This window comes from Acomys russatus, chromosome 7 (assembly GCF_903995435.1).
Source record: "Acomys russatus chromosome 7, mAcoRus1.1, whole genome shotgun sequence".
NCBI lineage: Eukaryota > Metazoa > Chordata > Mammalia > Rodentia > Muridae > Acomys > Acomys russatus.
The window spans coordinates 34,824,320-34,843,167 of record NC_067143.1 but is presented as its reverse complement, the minus strand read 5'-3'; the positions used below and the strand labels follow the sequence as shown (position 1 = coordinate 34,843,167).

Here is an 18,848-nt window from a genome sequence, read left to right as displayed (position 1 = left end):
ACACTCACCGGGTCTCTAGGGCCTGTCTCTGCCTTTGCTCTCTGTTTCTTTCTAATATGGAAAATATGAGAACTGGAAACTGACCCTAAGCCAAAGTGATTTCTCCTCCCCAGTCTGTGCTGAGTCCACTCTGGTTCTCTTGGAGCACGTACCGTCTAGCAGACAGAAGAGTGACCCACCCTCTCCCCCAGGAGTCTCTTCCCTACCTACTCTCTGAAGACTTTTCATAGAAATTACTGAAGCAATCTAAGCCAACAGGGGAAAATGGTATCTGTACTTGGCTGCTTTTGTGGTTAACTTGTAAGCTTGGTTTGTAAGTGCTTAGAAATTCCTTTTTAAAGGATGAGTGGTGTGAAGTTGACACCCTGATTTTTTTTTTTTCTTTTTCTTTTTTGGTTTTTTGAGACAGGGTTTTTTTGTGTAGTCTTGGTTGCCTGGACTCACTTTGTAGACCAAGCTGGCCTGAAACTTACAGTGATCCACCTGCCTCTGTCTCCCAAGTGCTGGGATTAAAGGGTGATGCCTGGTGACACCCTGATTTTCTAACATAAGCCGAGTGAGCATGTTCTTTTATATTTAGTTGGCATTTTATTAATGCCTGAAACTGTCTTATCAGTGGCAGGGCAGGGGTGTGTGCGCCTCCCTATCTTTTGTAAGATTTTGTCCTATAAGGAATTGGAATTACTCTAGTCTAGAGGTTTCCATGGCTGTCAGTAAGCTATGGGTGTGGTGTGGCCAATGGGCTGATAGTGTCCCAGAAGATGTTACCTGGCTTCCCTGTCGAAGAGCCTCAGGATGAGCTCCTGCAGCCCCACTGGGAGCCGCACTGTGCTGTAGAGCCGATGCTAGAGTGGTGCTCTGAGGCACTGCACTCTGGGTAGGGGTAGTGTTAGGGATTGAAGCTGAGTTTTTGAGCTTTACATTCTGTATGTATTGACTGCTTCGGCATTGGAACACTGCCAACTGGAGACTGCTCCCCTGGAGGAGAAGCCTGGTGCTTTGCTTGCACCCTTCTTCTTCCCAGATAGATTCGATTGAGAAACGCAACCAGAGATGGGACTCTTGGAGGTTCTGGCACCCTGTGTCCTTGGGAAGGGCTATCGAAACAGACTTGTCTCCACCCTTAACAATTCCACAGCCTGGCTTCTGTATCTTTGAAGTGGCTTCTGTGTCCTTCCTGTTGTACTTATGTCAATGTTGTGAAACCAGCAGGCTCATTTTAATCTCTTTTATCTGGTGTGGAGTTTCAGAGGGCTAAGTTTGGAGGCCATGCCAGGTCAACAAGCTGTGTCTTGAAATGCAAACCTTAGCCTAGTATTGGGCTCTTTTTTTTACACCAGCAATTAGGAGCTAATGCTTTGTCCTCGAACACGAACACATACCTTGCATTTTTTGGTTGTTGTTGGTTTGGTTTGGTTTGGTTTTGAGACATCTCATTACATTCCAGACTGTCTTCACACTTGTGATCCTCCTGCCTCAGCCTCCCAAGTGCTGGAATCACAGAAGTCACCTCTGTTCAACCAGGTAACTTCTATTGGCAGAAAAGAGTAAAAGAAAATATTGGAAATTTAGTTAACCCAGATTTCGAGAAGGATGTAACAGCTTTTTAGAAAAGAAAAACTGAAGAGCTGTAGATACCTGAGTGGGAGTTAGCATGGGCCAGAACAGAGACATGATAAGACAGGTCAGAGTATCTGCAGAGTTGACGTGTTAGCATGGTCTGCTTCTGGCTGTTGTGAGATAGGGGATTCAAGAGAAAATTGTTAGTGTGGAACTGTCAACACCAGCTTTCACTCATTGATTTATGTGAATCAATCTCAGGAAACCCCAGCTGCTGCCTTGCAGTCTGCAAACTCCTAAGATTCCAGATGCATCTCTCACCTGTACTTTATTTTTATATTGATAGTTCTATAGGAACCCTGGGACTATCTTAAACCTTTATGTTCAGATAAACTTTTCTTCCATTGAATTGGCCAAGAACTTAGAAATCTTAGAAATCAAATAGCACTTCTTACTTAAACTCCAATAAGCAATTCTGAATAGATTTTGTTAATGCTGTTATGATAAGTGGTTACTGAGCCGACAGATGCTGCATTATACTGGTTGGTTTGCTTGTGCAGTGCACACTGTTTGTTGTATGTCAGGCTCTTGACCTTTGCTTCTGCCTTCTCTTAGTCTCACCTTTTTGCTTTTCTTTGTGAGATTATAACATAATTACATTTCTCCCATCCCGTTCCTCTCTTTGCACCCTTTTGAATACCCGTCTCCACGTCAAGCTCATGGCCTCTTTCATTAGTGTTATTGTACACATATATATATTTGTATATACATATACCTAAATAGAACCTGCTCAGTCTGTATAATGTTACTTGCATTCATGTTTTCAGGGTTGACGATTTGACACTGAGCAGCCAATTGGTGTGCTCTTTCTCTCCCGCACCCAGCTTTCCTCAGTTGCCTATAGTTCTTTGGGCAGGGTGAGGCCTTGTGGGCATTTCCCCATGCGGTTTGCCAGTTCCTTGGTCTCATTCTTGTTCAGCTCACGTTTGGGCAGTCATGTTGATGAGGCTATGGGTGTGGCTTCTGACATTGCTAAGAGACACAATCTCCCGGCAAACTCCATAGACCCATCATGGCTCAGGTGTCAGGCTTCCTTCCCTCTCACCTTCCTTCCAGTGGGCGAAACATTAACTCTCAGTGTTCTCTCAGGCATCTACCTAGATTTCTGCTAGCATCCTCCAGGGCACCCTGTGAGCCACCTCCTGCTCGCTAACAATCCTTCTTTTTGTTCTTCCCTTATCTTCAGTTTCACAAGTGCCTGGTTCAGTTTCGTTTCTTGGCTGCATGTTTTCCACACCTGTTTTTGGCAGCCTTCAGCTGTCTCAGCTCCGTCTTTTTGTTTTGTTTTGTTTTGTTTTGATTTTTCAAGACAGGGTTTCTACCATCTCACATCCCAGCCCCCTTCATTTTTTTCTCTTGATTCTTTCCTTTTGCTCTTTATTTATTTATTTTGTTTTTTCGAGACAGGGTTTCTTTGTGTAGCCTTGGCTGTCCCGGACTAGCTTTGTAGACCAGGCTGGCCTCGAACTCACATAGATCCACCTGCCTCTGCCTCCTGAGTGCTGCAATTAAAGGTGTGTGCCACCACACCTGGCTCCAAATAAAGATTTATTTATTATGTATACAGTGTTTTGCCTGCATGTACACCTGCAGGCCAGAAGAGGGCACCAGATCTCATTATAGATGGTTGTGAGCCACCATGTGGTTGCTGGGAATTGAACTCAGGACCTCTGGAAGAGCAGTACCAGTGCTCCTAACCTCTGAGCCATCTCTTCAGCCCCCAAATACATTTTTTAAATTGTAATTTACTTTATTTGCAGTACTGGGGATCAAACCTCGGGCCTTGTGCATGCCAGGCACAGGCTATTCCACTGATCTGTCTCTTCTGCCCTCTCTTTCTTCTCTTAAACTTTTCACAATGCTTTCCTGTAATTTTGCCTTGCACCCCAGCATCAATTTTCTAATATGTGATCTTACTCTTCCACTTGGCTTTCCTGTTTCCTAGTTTTCTCTGCTGGATCCTTATTTATTCCTGTGTTGACTTCTCGGTATAATCATCTTTAAAAGGGTTTGCTTTTCAGGTGCCAGCTAGTTTTAGGAATTTTGTTGGGGGGTGTATTCCAAGCTAGGCTTTGTTGTTTCCCATGCTAGACAGGTCTAGGTGAGCCCATTTACCCTTATTTTTAGGCAGCTAATAAAGCTAGGCATCCATGAGCTTCGCCGGTGCAAAAACAGCCTTTTCTGCTGCCATGGGGACATTGGAGAGGCACATACCACAGGCTTCTGTATTTTTTGATGTGGTCCCAACTCTAGGTCCAAGGAAGTTTCTGCCCTCCCCCAGTGAAGAATGTAATTAGTTCCTGTGGGTAGACGCTTGGCCTCCAGGAAGTGTATTTTTCAGGCCTTTCTGAGGACACCAGCTCCTTATCCTCTGTCTGTCACATCTTTTCTTCTTTCCCTTCTGTGAAGTAGACGGAGCTGTGCCTGAGCCCCTATTCTCATGTCTTTGCCACTGTTTGGGGTCTAGTATTTGTATTTCCTTCTAGTTTTGTTGAAAACGGGTTTGTAGTTTTTTATATTTAGAATATACTTGACTGGTTTTTGGGAATTGTATCTTTATGGTGTTCAAATGAGAAGTTCTCTCCCAGCTGGGTTCAGGGGCACACACTTTTAATCCCAGAACTCAAGAAGCAAATCTCTTCAATTTGAGGCCAGCATGGTCTACAGAGTGAGTTCTAGGACAGCCAAGGCTACAGAGAAGCCCTGTCAGCTGGGTGTGGTGGTGCACGCCTTTAATCCCAGCACTTGGGAGGCAGAGGCAGGCAAATCTCCATGAGTTTGAGGCCAGTCTGGTCTACAAAGCAAGTCCAGGACAGCCAAGGCTACACAGAGAAACCCTGTCTCAAACAAAATAAAACAAAACAAAACCCCAAAAAACCAAACAACCAAAAAACCCCAAAGGAATCCATAACAGTAGCAAAATTACAGTTAGGAAGTAGCAACAAAAATAATTTTATGATTGGAGTCACGACAACTTGAGGAAGTGTATTAAGGGCCGTAGCATTAGGAACATTGAGAACCACTGCCCTAGACTAACCCAGTGAAGACAATTACTCCATTCAGATTCTTCCCAGCTGGTTCTAAGCTGTGGCAAGTTGACATTCAAAACCAACCATCACAATTACCAAACACAGGAGGCAGAGGCAAGTGCATCGCTGTGAGTTCGAGGCCAGCCTGGTCTACAAAGCAAGTCCAGGACAGCTACACAGAGAGACCCTGTCTCAAAAAACAAACAAACAACAACAACAACAAAAGCCCAAATGCAGATAAGTACTGTGAAATAAGCTCTACAAAGGACTTGGTCACGTGGTTGATAGTCAACAGAAACACTGGGTGGGCAAAGCAAAAAAGAATAAACACTACGAGTGCTACAACACAGGTTTCTTTCTTATTCTAAGGTTCAGGGTTTGGCAGCCTTACCATTGTGAATTTTGAGTTCATAACATTAGTGTGCAGCCATTACCGCCATCTGTGTTCACCCACCTCTGTGCGCGCTGCAGCATATCCCCCTGCTCCCACCCCATCCTGCTTTCTGTGTCTATGTAGTTGGCAGCTTTATACAGTGAATTACACTAGTATGTCTTCTTTTGGTTTGATTTGGTTTAGTTTTGTTTGTTGGTTTTTGGTTTTTTTCAAGACAGGATTTCTCTGTGTAGCCTTGGCTGCCATGGTTGTAGACCAGGCTGGTCTTGAACTCACAGCGATACACCTGCCTCTACCTCCCGAGTGCTAGGACTAAAGGCCAGCTGGTTTTTTTTTTGAAGCAGGGTTTCTCTGTAGACCTGGCTGGACTTGAACTCTGAGATCCACCTGTCTTTGCCTCCTGAGTGTTGGAATTAAAGGCATGTACCACTATGCCCATTTTATAGGTAGTCTTTTGTGCCAGATTTAGTTTACTTGGCACAGTGTCCTCAGGGTTTATCTGTATTGTATGGACATATGTATGTTGCAGGATGTTTGATCCTATTGTGAACCCCGAGACTGTAAACTGTGAAAACCTGTTTCTAGTTGTGGTGTGGCTCAGCTCTAGTACACACCTTTAATCCAAAAGCTTTCTGTAAACAGGAAGAAATAAAGTTAACCCTAGGTCAAGAAGGGCAAATAACCAGATGACAGGTTTTTGGTTTTTTAGTTTGTTTGTTTGTTTTGTTTTCGACTCTTGGCATTAGCCTGCCTCTGCCTCCTAAACTCTGGCATTAAAGGCGTGCATCACCATGCCCTGTGAGTTGAAGGTATTTTAGACAGTGTGAAGAAAAAGGGGCTTTTTGGCTTTTGGCTTTGGGCGGTTTTGCTCTCTCCTGGGACAAGAGCTGAGTAGGAAGATCAGCTGGGTGCTTTCTCTGCCTCTCTGAGCTAGCAGGTTTTCACCCCACCATCTGGTTCCTGAATCTTTATTAGTAAAATTGAAATTTTTGGGATTTTCTTTTCTATTTGGTTTGGGTTGTTTGTTTGTTTGTTTGTTTGTTTGTTTGTTTGAGACAGAGTTTCTCTGTGTAACCTTTGCTGTCTTGGACTTGCTTTGTAGACCAGGCTGACCTTAGAGATCTGTCTGCCTCTGCCTCCCCAAGTACTGGAGTTAAAGTCATGTGCCTGGTCGGATTTTCTTTTTTTAACATATGCATGTATCAAAACTGCCTTCCTTTTAAAGGCACAATAATAGTCTGTTTTATGGACATTTTACATTTTGTTTATTCATTTATCTGGGTGTGGACACTTAGGTCGCTTCTATGCTTTGTTCTTTGTGTCTATTGCTGATATGAACGTGGGTGTATAAATGTCTTTTGAATCTCTGCTTTCAGTCTTTTGGGTGAATACCCAGAAATTGAATTGTTGAGTCATACAGTAATTCTGTTTTTGCTTTCTGAGGAACTTCATTCAGTCAATACATCCAGAGGACTGCTTGATAGGGAAGTGTAAGTAATGGAGTTCCCCAAGGAATAATATGAAAACCAGTCTTGCGTAACATTTTTTAATTTGCCTAAATATGAAACTTTTACTTTAAACTTTATTTCCATGTAGATATATATTAGTGTATAATGTGGATAATGTATAGAATTTAGATAATTATAGAATTCTAAATCATAGAATTTAGAAAAGAGGCCAGGTGTGGTGGCGCATGCCTTTAATCCCAGCACTTGGGAGTCAGAGGCAGGCGGGTCTTTGTGAGTTCAAGGCCAGCCTGGTCTACAAAGCGACTCCAGGACAGCCAAGGCTACACAGAGAAACCCTGTCTCAAAAAAAAAAAAAAAAAGAAAAAAAAAAAAGAAAAAAGAAAAAAAAGAAAGAAAGAAAGAAAAGAGAGGGAGGAACAGAGACGTGGTTAAGAAGATTTAATAAGTGGGTACAGGTAAGGGGTTACTTCATTGTATACCCCTTCCTCAAGGTCAAAGAGCAAATCTCAGTTATGTGTTAGTGCCTTCTTTCAACTTACTATGGACGAAATCTGGAGAACACAGTCAAATGCATGAGAGCATGAAGGTATGTCTTTTTCTCAACTTTCTTTCTTTTTTTGGTTTTTTGTTTTGTTTTGTTTGTTTGTTTTTGAGACAGGGTTTCTCTGTGTAGCCGTGGCTGTCCTGGACTTGCTTTGTAGACCAGGCTGGCCTCGAACTCATCGATTCACCTACCTCTGCTTCCCAAGTGCTGGGATTACCGGTGTGCGCCACCACCGCCGCCCGGCCTTTTTCTCAATTTTCTTGGCACCAAAGGCTGAGTGACTTGACTTGAGACTGGAGGTCAGTGGTCTTAACGAGGATGACTTTCCGCTGTGGGAGGCTTTTAGCAGTGTCTGAGGGCACCTTGGGTTGTCCTTGCTGGAGGGGAACACTGCAGCTAGTGCTTGGAGACTAGAAGCTGCAGTGTCCAGGGGAGCTCAGTAATGGCTTATCTCAGCGACTGGAGGAATCAGACTGACTGTGCAAGCATTAGGACATGAGTTCAGGGCCCAGCACCACCTAGGCAGGCAGGGTCACATGACTAGAGGGTGATGAGGAGAGAATCACTCCAGCTTGCTGGCTGGCAGCCTGCCTCCAGGGTCAGGAGAGAACCTGTCTTAAGGCGGGAAACAAACAGTAGAACAGGATATGTGGTGTCCTCTGAATATGCACACACCAACAATTGTACTACACACACAGTCAATCTAAACATTCTCTCTCTCTCTCTCTCCCTCTCTCTCTCTCTCTCTCTCTCTCACACACACACACACACACACACACACACACACACACACACACACACAATCTCAAGGCTAGGACTCCCTGCTTTAGACCCAGGCTATGCTCTCAGCCTTGTCTTTAGTGTCCCTCTTATATAGAGCTGCTGTGCTGATGATGCCCAAGAGCTTCCCAAGGCCAGCCACCTGTCGCTGATTTGCTTTTCCCAGGGCCTTTTCTGGCCGTCTGCGGGCTGCTCCCATAGTTCTGCACTTCCTTGACAACAGAAAGTGGTACTTCCCACCTTCCTGGTTTAACAGAAAGTAATTAAAAGTCTTGTTGATATGGTTTGATTTGAAATATAAACTTCCAGGTTGAAATGAGACAGGAGGATTGTGAGTATAGGGGAGGGAGAGGCAGGAAGATCAGAAGGTCAAGGTCAGTTTTGGCTACATCACAAGTTCAAAGTCAATCTGATATATATGAGTCAAGAAAAAAATTTTAAAGTTAACATGGGGGCGGGGAGCGCTTGCATAAGGCCCTAGGTCCAAGCTTCAGTACTGCAAAGAAATGAGAAGTGCCGCCGCTGTAGGCTGAGGTGAGAACCTCTGGATTCACCCACCCCACACTCTGCGGCAGCGGCAGTGTTTCTGACATCCTGCAGTGGCTGAGTCGTCTGCGCCATGCCAGCAGTGCTTCAGGACTTAGCGTTGCTGAGAGAACTGCTGGGCGATGGGAACCCAGTGTGGGCTTCATGCTAGGAAAGTAGCATGTAGACTATGTCAGCTGCCTGGATGGGGATTGGTCCTCATAGCCGGATGTACTTAGAGCCAGCCAGTGTGATGACAGCCGAATGGATGATAAACATTTCTACATGTGTAAAGCCCAGCGTGTACCAGGTGCCAGCCAAGGCACTTTATGTAGTTTTCCATCTAGTTCTTTCACCCAGCCATTTATTCCTGTAGTTGTGGAAGGAAGCTGAAATGTTGAAAAGATAATTTGCCAAAGACCACCTAGCTAACAAACAGCAGGGCTAGAATTCAAGCACGGCCTGAGTTGGAGGCTTCAGCCACCACTTCATTGTCTGGAAAGGTACCAAACCCCTCTGCCATAACTGATAGAAGACCATGAAGCCGTAGGCCAGAAGGAGAGACCCCCTGTGGTCTCACTAGTGAGGGGGTAGTTGTGAGTCAGAACGTGGCACGACTGACCCCTCTGCTGCCACCACCAAAGGCAGCCACCGTGCTGAGCCCAGGGTCCTCTTGTCGCCTCTCTTCTAGGTGCACTACATCCTTCAGGAGGTGGTGATGGGCGGCATGGTGTTGGAAACGAACATGAATGAAATTGTGGCTCAAATGGAAGCTCAAAACAGGCTGGAGAAGTCGGAGGTAAGGAAGCAGCTATACTTGTGCCCTGGCTGGGTAGATAGCACTAGGTTGAGGGAGGAACACGTGCTTGTGTGTAGCATGTGAGCTTGTGTGGGCTGTGTGATCTTGTGTGTGCTGTGTGAGCTTGTGTGTGCTGTGTGGGCTTGTGTATGCTCTGTGGGCTTGTGTATGCTCTGTGGATTTGTGTGTGCTGTGTGGGCTTATGTGTGCTTGTGTGAGTTTGTGTGAGCTTGTGTGTGCTTGTGTGGGTTTTTGTATGCTTGTATGAGCTGTGTGTACTGTGTAGGTTTGTGTGTGTGTGTATATACTTGTATGAGCTTGTGTGTGCTGTGTGGGTTTGTGTGTGCTTGTGTGCACTTGTGTGTGCTTGTATGAGCTTGTGGGTGCTATTTTGGCTTATATGTCCTTTGTGGGCTTGTGTGGGCTGTGTGGCTTTTTGTAAGCTGTGTAGGCTTGTGTTTCTCTGGGACCTTAGGAGGTGGTTCCCACTCTGTCTGTCTTGGTTTGTCTACACTAACTTGAAGGCCAGTATAAACACTAAACAGGTAGGGCAACTTACCCTAGAGAGCTTAGCAAAGGCAGATGGGAGAAAGAGCAAACAGCCTCTGGAATATGTTTGGGGTTTTTTTGTTTTGTTTTTTGTTTTTTATTTTCTGTTTTTAGAGACAGAGTTTCTCTGTGTAGCCTTGGCTATTCTGGAGTCGCTTTGTAGACCAGGCTGGCCTCGAACTGACAGTGATCCACCTGCGTCTGCCACCCGCGCCACCACACCCGGCTCAGCCTCTGGAATATGATTAGGGCCCACATTTGTGGCGCTTCTGTGCATCTGGTCTCCAAGCAGCCCTGTCTTGTGGTATATCTTAACCTCTAGAAATTCACGACTCTTTATTTTCAGTGAGGCTTCTGCAAAACTACGATCATGGCGATTTGGACATATCAAATCTGGCCAGGCGGCAGTGGCACATGCCTTAGCCCCACCAACGGGGGCAGAGACAGGCGATCTCTGAGTCTGAGGCCAGCCTGCTCTGTATAGCAAGTTTCAGTACAGTCAGTACTACATAGAGAAACCTTGTCTCAAAAAGCAAGCAAGGAAACAAAAAAATAGAATTCCTTGCCAGACGTTGGTACCCCCCCAGTGCCCCCCCCCCTTTAACCCCAGCGCTCAGAAGACAGAGGCAGGCAGATCTATGAGTTCAAGGCCAGCCTTGTCTACAAAGTGAGTTCCAGGACAGCCAGGGCTACACCAATAAACCTTGTCTCATGGGGGGGGGGGGGGGGGGGGGAAGGAAAAAGGAAAAGAAAATGCCATAGCCCTCATCCACTGGGCTTGATGGCAGAGTGTGGTAAGGCCAGGCCTATTCCACTCTGGCTTCAGCCTCGGCCCTCCAGTGAGACACAAAGTGTCTCCTGCGGTGGCTTTGCTTTGTGAGTGGAACCTGTCCTACAAAACCAGGAGTGCTTCCTGTGAGGACAGCTGGTCCTGTTGGGGAAGCTTTTCTAGCCACAGCTCTGGCTGCCAGGTGCTGGGAAGTGCAGGCTAGGAAGTGTCCAGGCTCAGGGAGCGAGTCAGGCAAGGGCTCTGGGACAGCAGAAACAGCCATGCTGGGGGAGGGCATGGTGTGAGTGCCATCCTTAGGGAGCAGAGGTCCTGAAGTCTTTGTCACTTGCCCCTCTCCAGACCCAGGCCGAGCCTGGAGGGTGGGTTACTGCAGGTTTCTCAGTGTGTGTTAGGACTTCCCAGCTTGTCACCACATGACAGCCAAAGCCCATCCTTTTCCAGCTCACACTGGTTGGCAAGAAGTTTGATAAGTTCACATTCTTTTTCCTTTAAAGAATTTCTCTGGCTTTGTACTTTTCTGTGAGATGGACTCTTTGTTTTTCTGTTTGTTTGTTTGTTTGTTTGTTTGCTAGTTTTGTTTTGTTGTTTTTCAAGACACAGTTTCTCTGTGTAAACATCTCTGGCTATCCTGGACTCACTTTATAGACCAGGCTGGCCTCCAACTCACAACGATCCGGCTGGCTCTGCCTCCCGAGTGCTGGGATTAAAGGTGTGTGCCACCACCCCCAGTGAGATGGACTTTTGAAGAAAGGGTTCCATTCTGTTTTGCTTTATAAATGGAATATCCTCAATACTTAGGGCCATCTTGGAGACCCTCAGCAAGCATTTATTAAGCAACCACCCCGGGCCATGAGCACTGTAAGTTGCCATGGCTATAAAACTGCGTAAGACACAGCCCACCTTTGCAGACCTTGTAGTGTGATGGGAACAGAGGCTGCAGTCTCCACACGGGCTCCAGCTGTCCTGCGTGGGGTTTTGTTGACCACCTCTGAGGAAGGAAGAAAATGAAAACACCTGCCTGTGCCATTTGGAATTCTTTAGCTCTCCATCATGTGGCTTAAGATTTGAGTAGATGACACTGGGCAAGCCGCTCATGCTGTCCCCCTCCTCCCCCCAGGGCGGCCTGTCAGCAGCCCCAGCGAGGGCCATGTCTGCTGTGAAGAACATCAACCTCCCCGAGATCCCCAGGAACATCAACATCGGCGACCTCAACATCAAAGTCCCCAACCTGTCCCAGTTTGTGTGACGGCGGAGGGCTGGACTGAACTGGAGTTCCTAGGATGAGCAAAGCAGTCAAGACCAGAAGCAGGACCCTGTTGAGCCTTTAGAGTCGCACCTTGGACCCCGAGCCTTTCACGGATGGGAAGGGAGTTGTTGGTGCACGCCGCTGGCAGGGCACTAAGCCACTGCTCCTTTGCCGCCCTCAGGGCTGGGGACTGTGGAACAAGCCACCTGCTTCCCAGGGCCCCAGCACTGGGACTCATCATGTCTGACCTCCTCCCTAGCACCGAGGGCTTCTGAGATCCTGTATCACTTACTGAGCAAGAGACCAGGGAGAAGGGGCCAGCCTTTCAGATGTCAAGTGTGACAAGTGGCAGTTGAAGGCAAGATGTCTGTTGGCTCTGCTAGGCCTCTGTTCCTAGAATCCCTTTACATAGCCAGGCTTTGTGGGCAGCAGCTGCTGTAGAACACATGTTCCCCACTGGCATAGTCCTAGTTTTGTTGTCACAGGCATCTGTGTGCTGGACATAGTTTAAGTTACACACTGGGTATGTGCCACCAGCCCTGCCAATAGGGGACACCCTACACACACACACACACACACACACACACACACACACACACACACACACACACACACACACACACACACACACAGAACCCTCGCCTAAAGGAGGGCCCAGTATCTGTAGAATGTGAAGGCTGAATCCTCCTGGTTTTAGGACTCTTCCCAAGTTTAAAATACACTGTTGTTCTGGACGCAGAAGCTTCGGTGGCCCTGCTGTGAATGATGACCTCCCCGTGCTCAGAACCTCACTCACCTCTAGATTCTAGAGCTGAGAGCCTGGACTGGGTGCCTGTGGGCTGGGCCTGCAGCGTGCTCGCCCATGTAATGCTGTGTGTTCTCTACTCTGTGTCCCGCAATGAGCACACTGGGCTCCCTTGGGCGACATGCTCCTACAGCTTTGGAAACCCATAAATCTTAGTATGTCCTGGATTGTCTTCTTGTGGCCAAATTGGAGCTAACGCTGCTTTGGAAGGAGGGCCTCTTCTTCGTGATGCCTCCAGCTGGGTCTCAGCCCCGGGGTGAGGGGACTGATGGGCCTTCACAGGGAACCTCGCAGCCCAGGCGCCTCTCCCTCTGCTGCCTCATTTCCCACAACCTTGTGATGGTCCTGGGAGGAGCACGCTTCTTACCCGCAGTGTCTTGTCTTCTCCCTCTCAGGCCTCTGTCAGAGCTGTAGTGATGGCCAGTTGGCTGGAGAATAGATCTGAAACCGAATTCCTGATGTCATTCTCCTGAAGCATTTCATGTTTATTTTAGTTATTTTAGTCATCCACGCCCCTTTTACAGTGCGGGATGTGAAGTAGGAATCAAGGAAGAAAACCAGTGCTTTTTGCATCTGCTCTAGGGTGACATGAGCAAGACGCTTTTTTTTTTTTTTTTTTTAGGTTTTTCAAGACAGGGTTTCTCTGTGTGGCCTTGGCTGTCCTGGACTCACCTTGTAGATCAGGCTGTCTTCGAACTCACAGCGATCCACCTGCCTCTGCCTCCCAAATGCTGGAATTAAAGGTGTGAACCACCACTTTTTTTGTTTTTCGAGACAAGGTTTCTCTGTGTAGCCTTGGTTGTCCTAGACTCACTTTGTAGACCAGGCTGGCCTTGAGCTCCAGAGATCCACCTGCCTCTGCCTCCCAAGTGCTGGGATTAAAAGCATGCGCCATCACTGCCCGGCTTGAGCAAGACCCTTTTTAAAGATTTATTTTATTTGTGTTGTGCACGTGTGTATATATGACTATGCTTTGAGGCCAGAGAAGAGTATGGAATTCTCTGGAGCTTGAGAAGCCCCCCAAAGCATGGATGCTGGGAACTGAAGTCAGGTCCTCTGCAAGAGCAGCAGTGCTCTGAACTGGAGCCACATCTCTGGCCCTAATCACAGACATCCTCAGGCACATTTTGTTGCCAAGTACAACACTTGGATCAGGTAAATTGCTTCTAGGTCAGGCAGGGCTAAGGTTTGACACATGCCTGCCTGGCTCCAAAGTCCTTTTTCCCCTCCTTTCTACTGAAGATGCTCTCTCTCTCAGGTTGCAACCCTCTCTTCTATAGATGACAGACAGGGAAAGTGACCCTCAAGGGGATTGAGCAACTCTCACGGACTGATAAGAGGAGGCTTGGTTTTCTAAGGCTAAGAGCTGGAGGATCCTGTGCACATCCAGTGTGCTGCCTGCGATGAAGCCACCCAGAGTGTTGTCACAAGGGCCACAGCATCCTGAAGTGCGCTTGCTGTTGTTGAAGGCACCAATGAGTTGGACGCACTTGGCTTCCTGGGTGGTTGAGGTGTTTGCCTGCTGGAAACTACTTGGGTCCCCAAAACTGGCCTGGTGCTGTAGACTGCCAAAGGCAACATCACATAATGGCTTGCACGACGCCCCTTAACAGTCTGTCAGTTTGGGCTTGGAAAACTCAATTCCTCTAGTCAAGCTAGAGGGATTAATTAACTGATTAATTGCTGATGACTTGCATTTAGTTTGTCTGCTGTCAACAATGACAGTCCAAGACCTGGTACTCTCTCTTTCTCCTGTGTTTTGAGACAAGGTCTTACTTTGGAACGCAAATTCTCAATCCTCCTGCCTCACCTCTAAAATGCTGAGATTACAGGTGTGTACTACCGTGCTCTGTGCCCTTTTCCGTGGAATAGTTAGAGGAAGTCCTTGGTCTTTTTTTTTTTCCTCTCTCTCTCTCTCTTGAGGCATCAGTTATTATAACCAGGGGCTGGGTTTGTGTTTGCTTTGGGATCCTGGACTGGATGGTTACACTGAGGTGTCCCTGGGTTTTCTCATGGCTGCTAGTTAAAAACTGGGATCCTCTCACTGCCTGGCCTCTGTGTAAGTGCCGGAAGAGGGTCCAGCCTGGTTCTAAACTGAGAGAGAGGCTGTCTCCTCCACCGCTTTGCACTTCCCTGACTGTTCACGCGCTTGGAACATGGAGGCTGACTGCAAACCTGGAGCTATGGAGGCCAGACTCAGTGGCTGCTGTGTGGAAGATTTAAAGGACACTCTCCCCCACCCCCGACTCACCAGAGTCAGCTGACGTCTCCCCAAGCCTGACCATGCCCATACATGTTATACTGAGGGTATCTTGAGTCTCTCAGGCCCTGATTATTCATCCTCTGCCACAGACAGAACCAGCCCCTCCTCACCACTATAGAAGCAGCTTAGCAATTCTCACTGTCACCTCAGTTTCAGAAAAGAAACTAGGAGAAATGCCTGAAACCAGGTCCCTGGCACAATCTGTGGCCTGGGCTGCAGAGGCTTTCCTTAGCATGACCATGTCTCTTTAAAAAGGACTCAGTGATGGGCACATGGAGACCTTCCCAGTGGCCCGACGGAGTGTGGAGACCCATCCGGAGCACCCTGCATGTCCACTACCCTGAGTGTGCTGACGAGCAGAGTGAGCCAGCTCTCCATAGGAGCTACCAGGCTAGGCCAGAGTCTTGACCTTGGAAGCTATGGCATGTTCAGTCACCTGCACATTCTAGTAGAAGCGGATGTTGAAATAGCTCGATGCAAGAGATTAACCCTTTTCAGAGCTCATTCTCACTTAAGCTCTCCTTTCTAAATAGGAAAAATTCATCTAGTTCGGGTTTTGGGGGGGGGGTTGAGGGGATGTGTTTGTTTTGTTTTTCAAGACAGGGCTTCTCTATGTATCCCTAGCTGTCCTGAACTTACTCTGTAGACCAGGCTGGCTTCAAATTCAAAGATCTGCCCCTGCCTCCTATATTTTTATGTGGTGGTAGGAAAGTCCCCTCAGAGACCAGAAGACCTTGGATCTCCTGGAGCCAGAGTAGAGTGGCTGTAAGCTGCCTGACATGGGGGTTCTGGGAGCCAAACAGGGTCCTCTGGACGAGTAGTAAGTACTCCTAACTGTTAAGCCATCTCTCCAGCCCTATGCAGTTCACATTTTAAGAAAACAAAAAAGCACTTCAGCAAAAGACAGCCTATCCCCAGCCACCAAGCACCGCCCTTTGGGCAGCAAGTGTTTGTAGTTTAAAGGAGTAAGAAACATAGCGTCTTTTATCTTCACTTTCAAAACTGAGGACGTGGCTTCAGTTGACCTCAGCCCAGTACAGTCCTATCCTCCAGAGGGGCTGAGTCCGCCCTGTGCTCACGCATGCGCTGTGTAAGCCAGCAGCTCCCAGCCTTGCTCAGCCTTACTGTTCCCCAAGACACTGTGACGCCATGTTTTTCAGTTGTTTCCTCCTAGGATGTAACCCCTCAAGGGCAGGTGTCAGCCTCTTACCTCTTGGAGTACCCCAGCTGCTCTGCACAGCGCCTCATCCGTACTGCCCCATACAGAATGGTGGATGAGTGGGTGACTGGGGAAAGCAGTTCAAACTTACAGTCTCTCGGGACCTGTGCACACTAGAACTGTGGTGTGGGAATGGGGAGGCCCATTGCTGCAGATGGAGGACAGCAGGGACCGCCCTGAGAAGGCACATTCAGTTGGAGTTACCTGGGTAGCTTAAGAGTGAGCAGACTGGAGAGTGTGGAGTTGGAATGAGCGACATGCCTGAAGGCTGAACGTGAAACAGACTGTGGGCAAGGCCAGAGGAATGTCTGGACATTGGAACAACTTCACATCAAGGGAGAACGTCTAACAACAGTGAGAACAGGAAACAGACTGCTCAGTCAGGGGAGGGACCCCAAAGCCACACTGTAGGAATGCCCTCGCTGGAGGCCAGGGAAGCCAGAAGTAATCCTGGTTCCTTCTGGTCCTGCCTCAAAGCTGTATGTGAGGATGTGACCAAGCTCACCTCGTGGGTGGGGCATCTAGCTCATCCTATACCTCACCTCAGGTTTTAACGAGCCCTGACCTAGTGGTTGATGGCATCTCATTTCTAGGACCTGCTCCTGTTATGCAGCTTAGGCTCTGAAACTATCAGTGACTATAATAAAACCTAAAAAAAATCCTCTGTGTTTTAAGTTGATAATGACGATATGATAGATACTGATTTACATTCAGAATTTTAGACTCACCAAGATAGGAAAGATGTTTTCTTCAAGGTTGCCAAATGCAAATAGGCAAAACACTGTGAATGCAACATTTATATAATTCCTGATTATTTTGTGGTAGTTCTTGCTGTAGGTAGTTTATTGTATATACATGTAATAATATAAATGTATATGTAAAAAAGAAAGAAAGAAAGAAAAAAAAGCCCTTTGTGGCCATACATTTCTTTCTTCACATTGGCAAGGTGAGAACCTGGAAGCCACTGGCTCAGGGTGGCTTTTGTGGTCGTCAGGTTTTCTGGTACTCTATCTTTCTTCCCCACCCCTAGCTAAGCTCGCCAAGAGCCAAGAAATGCTCTGCCGCTCTCAAAGACACCTCACTTCTGTGCCAGTGGGGAAGAGACTATGAAAAGATGACTTCCAACTTGAAACTGCCTAGCTCTCAGCTGGGCCAGCAAAGCCAGCTGCCCCTTGACTGGACAGTTCCAGCTTGGGGTGGGAAGGGCCCTGACTAGGACAGCCATGAGAAGTACATTGCTAGGACCTTCCAGAGACTGGCCGTCTACAAGAAGGGGCCTCATTGTGACATACCAACCTGTGACCACAGAGTTCCACAGACTGTGTCTGCTGCCATTGCTGGGAAGTTTGTGGTATCGGGAAGGAGAGAGGCACCAGCATCTCGTGTTCATCACTGGCAGTGAGAGAAGCAGCCATGCAGAGGGTTCCCTTCAGGAAGACAGACAAGAGACCCTGACCTAGCCCCTGGAAAGCCCCGTGCCATGTCTGGAGAAACTGCAGGGTCAAACTGTGAGAGATGGTAGGAACCTCAGAAAGGAAGCTGCCTTCAAGATAAGGGTTTGAAGACAAAGGAATAACTGACTGATGGGACCAGAGATAGAGCAGAGGGTCGAGCTCTAGAGTTGCAGGAAGTCAGCTGGAAGAGACCGGCATTCTCTGCAGAACTGGAGTCAGGTGATGGGCTCTGGCCTGAAGCCCCAATAAGAGTGGGGTCATGTAAGGATCCCACTTTTCTTTGATAACTAAGATCAAGAACAAAGCTTGTACTTTTACCCAGCTGTGCCATCAGACTGGCATCCCAGGAGTACTTGGGAATGAATGAAGACCCTGTCTTCCAGAGGGGCAGGCTGGAAGTTGTCTTCTGTATGATGGAGAATCGGTTTTGCAAGCTCCTGAGGGAAAAGTACAGGTGAAGTACTGTAAGGGAGCTCCAGGTACAGTTGTCAGACAGCCCCCAAGTCCCTCAGAAAGGTCCAGATGTTCCCCAACTTAGAATGGGGTTTCATCCAAATAAAACGACTTTCTGAGACAAGGTTTCTCTGTGTATCCTTGGCTGTCCTGGAGTAGCTTTGTAGACCAGGCTGGCCTCAAACTCACAGCAATCCACCTGCCTCTGCCTCCCGAGTGCTGGGATTAAAGGCGTACGCCACTATGCCCGGCTACCATTGCCATTTGGAAATGCCCTCGGTTAAAAACATAACTGAGTGACCTGTGTCCCAGGTTAGCTTCCTGTAGCACCACAGTCTGGTGGATGGAGCTGTGATTGCTGACACTGCCCAGCTTCTTGAGATGATTGATCTGCATATTGCTAGACCTGGTAGGATCCATCGCTGAGTGACAGTTTCTATGATCCCTGTACTGGTTTCACACCATCTGACTTACCAACCATCATGAGTTAAGACCCTGATCACAGTTGAGGTACTGATTGGGGGATAAGGGGCTATGGATAGTAGACTGGCCTTGCTGCCTCTTCAGGGTGACAGATGGGAGACCCACAGGTCTCTGCATCTGGGGCTGTTTCTCAGTTATTTTCTGTCCTGGAAGAGACACAGAAAAAAGCCTGTGGTTTCGTTGGTTAACATGCCTCTTACCCAATGTATTGGTAAGAGGGGCAAGTGTCTTCCCACAGTGGACATGCAAAGTCAGGCCATGAGATTGCTACAATGCTAGGGCATTTCCCACTGTAAGACCAGTCTCCAGCCTGGGCAGCCTTCAGCGAAGGTATTCTCCAGCCTCAGCACTGAACATGTGACACCCTTTCACCTGTCTCTAGCTACAGGCTGTCTGAGCCACACTCCCTAGCCAGAAATAGCTTCA

At 47.6% G+C, this 18,848-nt stretch overlaps 1 protein-coding gene across 1 annotated transcript in view; it reads left to right on the top strand.

The window, feature by feature from the left end:
* The window catches only part of Ap3s2 (adaptor related protein complex 3 subunit sigma 2), a 45,132-nt gene extending 33,212 nt beyond the window's left edge, over nucleotides 1-11,920 (top strand). Inside the window, exons 5-6 of the mRNA XM_051148769.1 lie at nucleotides 9,053-9,160; nucleotides 11,617-11,920. Coding sequence (XP_051004726.1) covers nucleotides 9,053-9,160; nucleotides 11,617-11,745 — 237 coding nt within the window. The 3' untranslated portion in view covers nucleotides 11,746-11,920. The remainder of the gene's footprint in view (nucleotides 1-9,052; nucleotides 9,161-11,616) is intronic.
* Nucleotides 11,921-18,848: the final 6,928 nt, after the last annotated feature.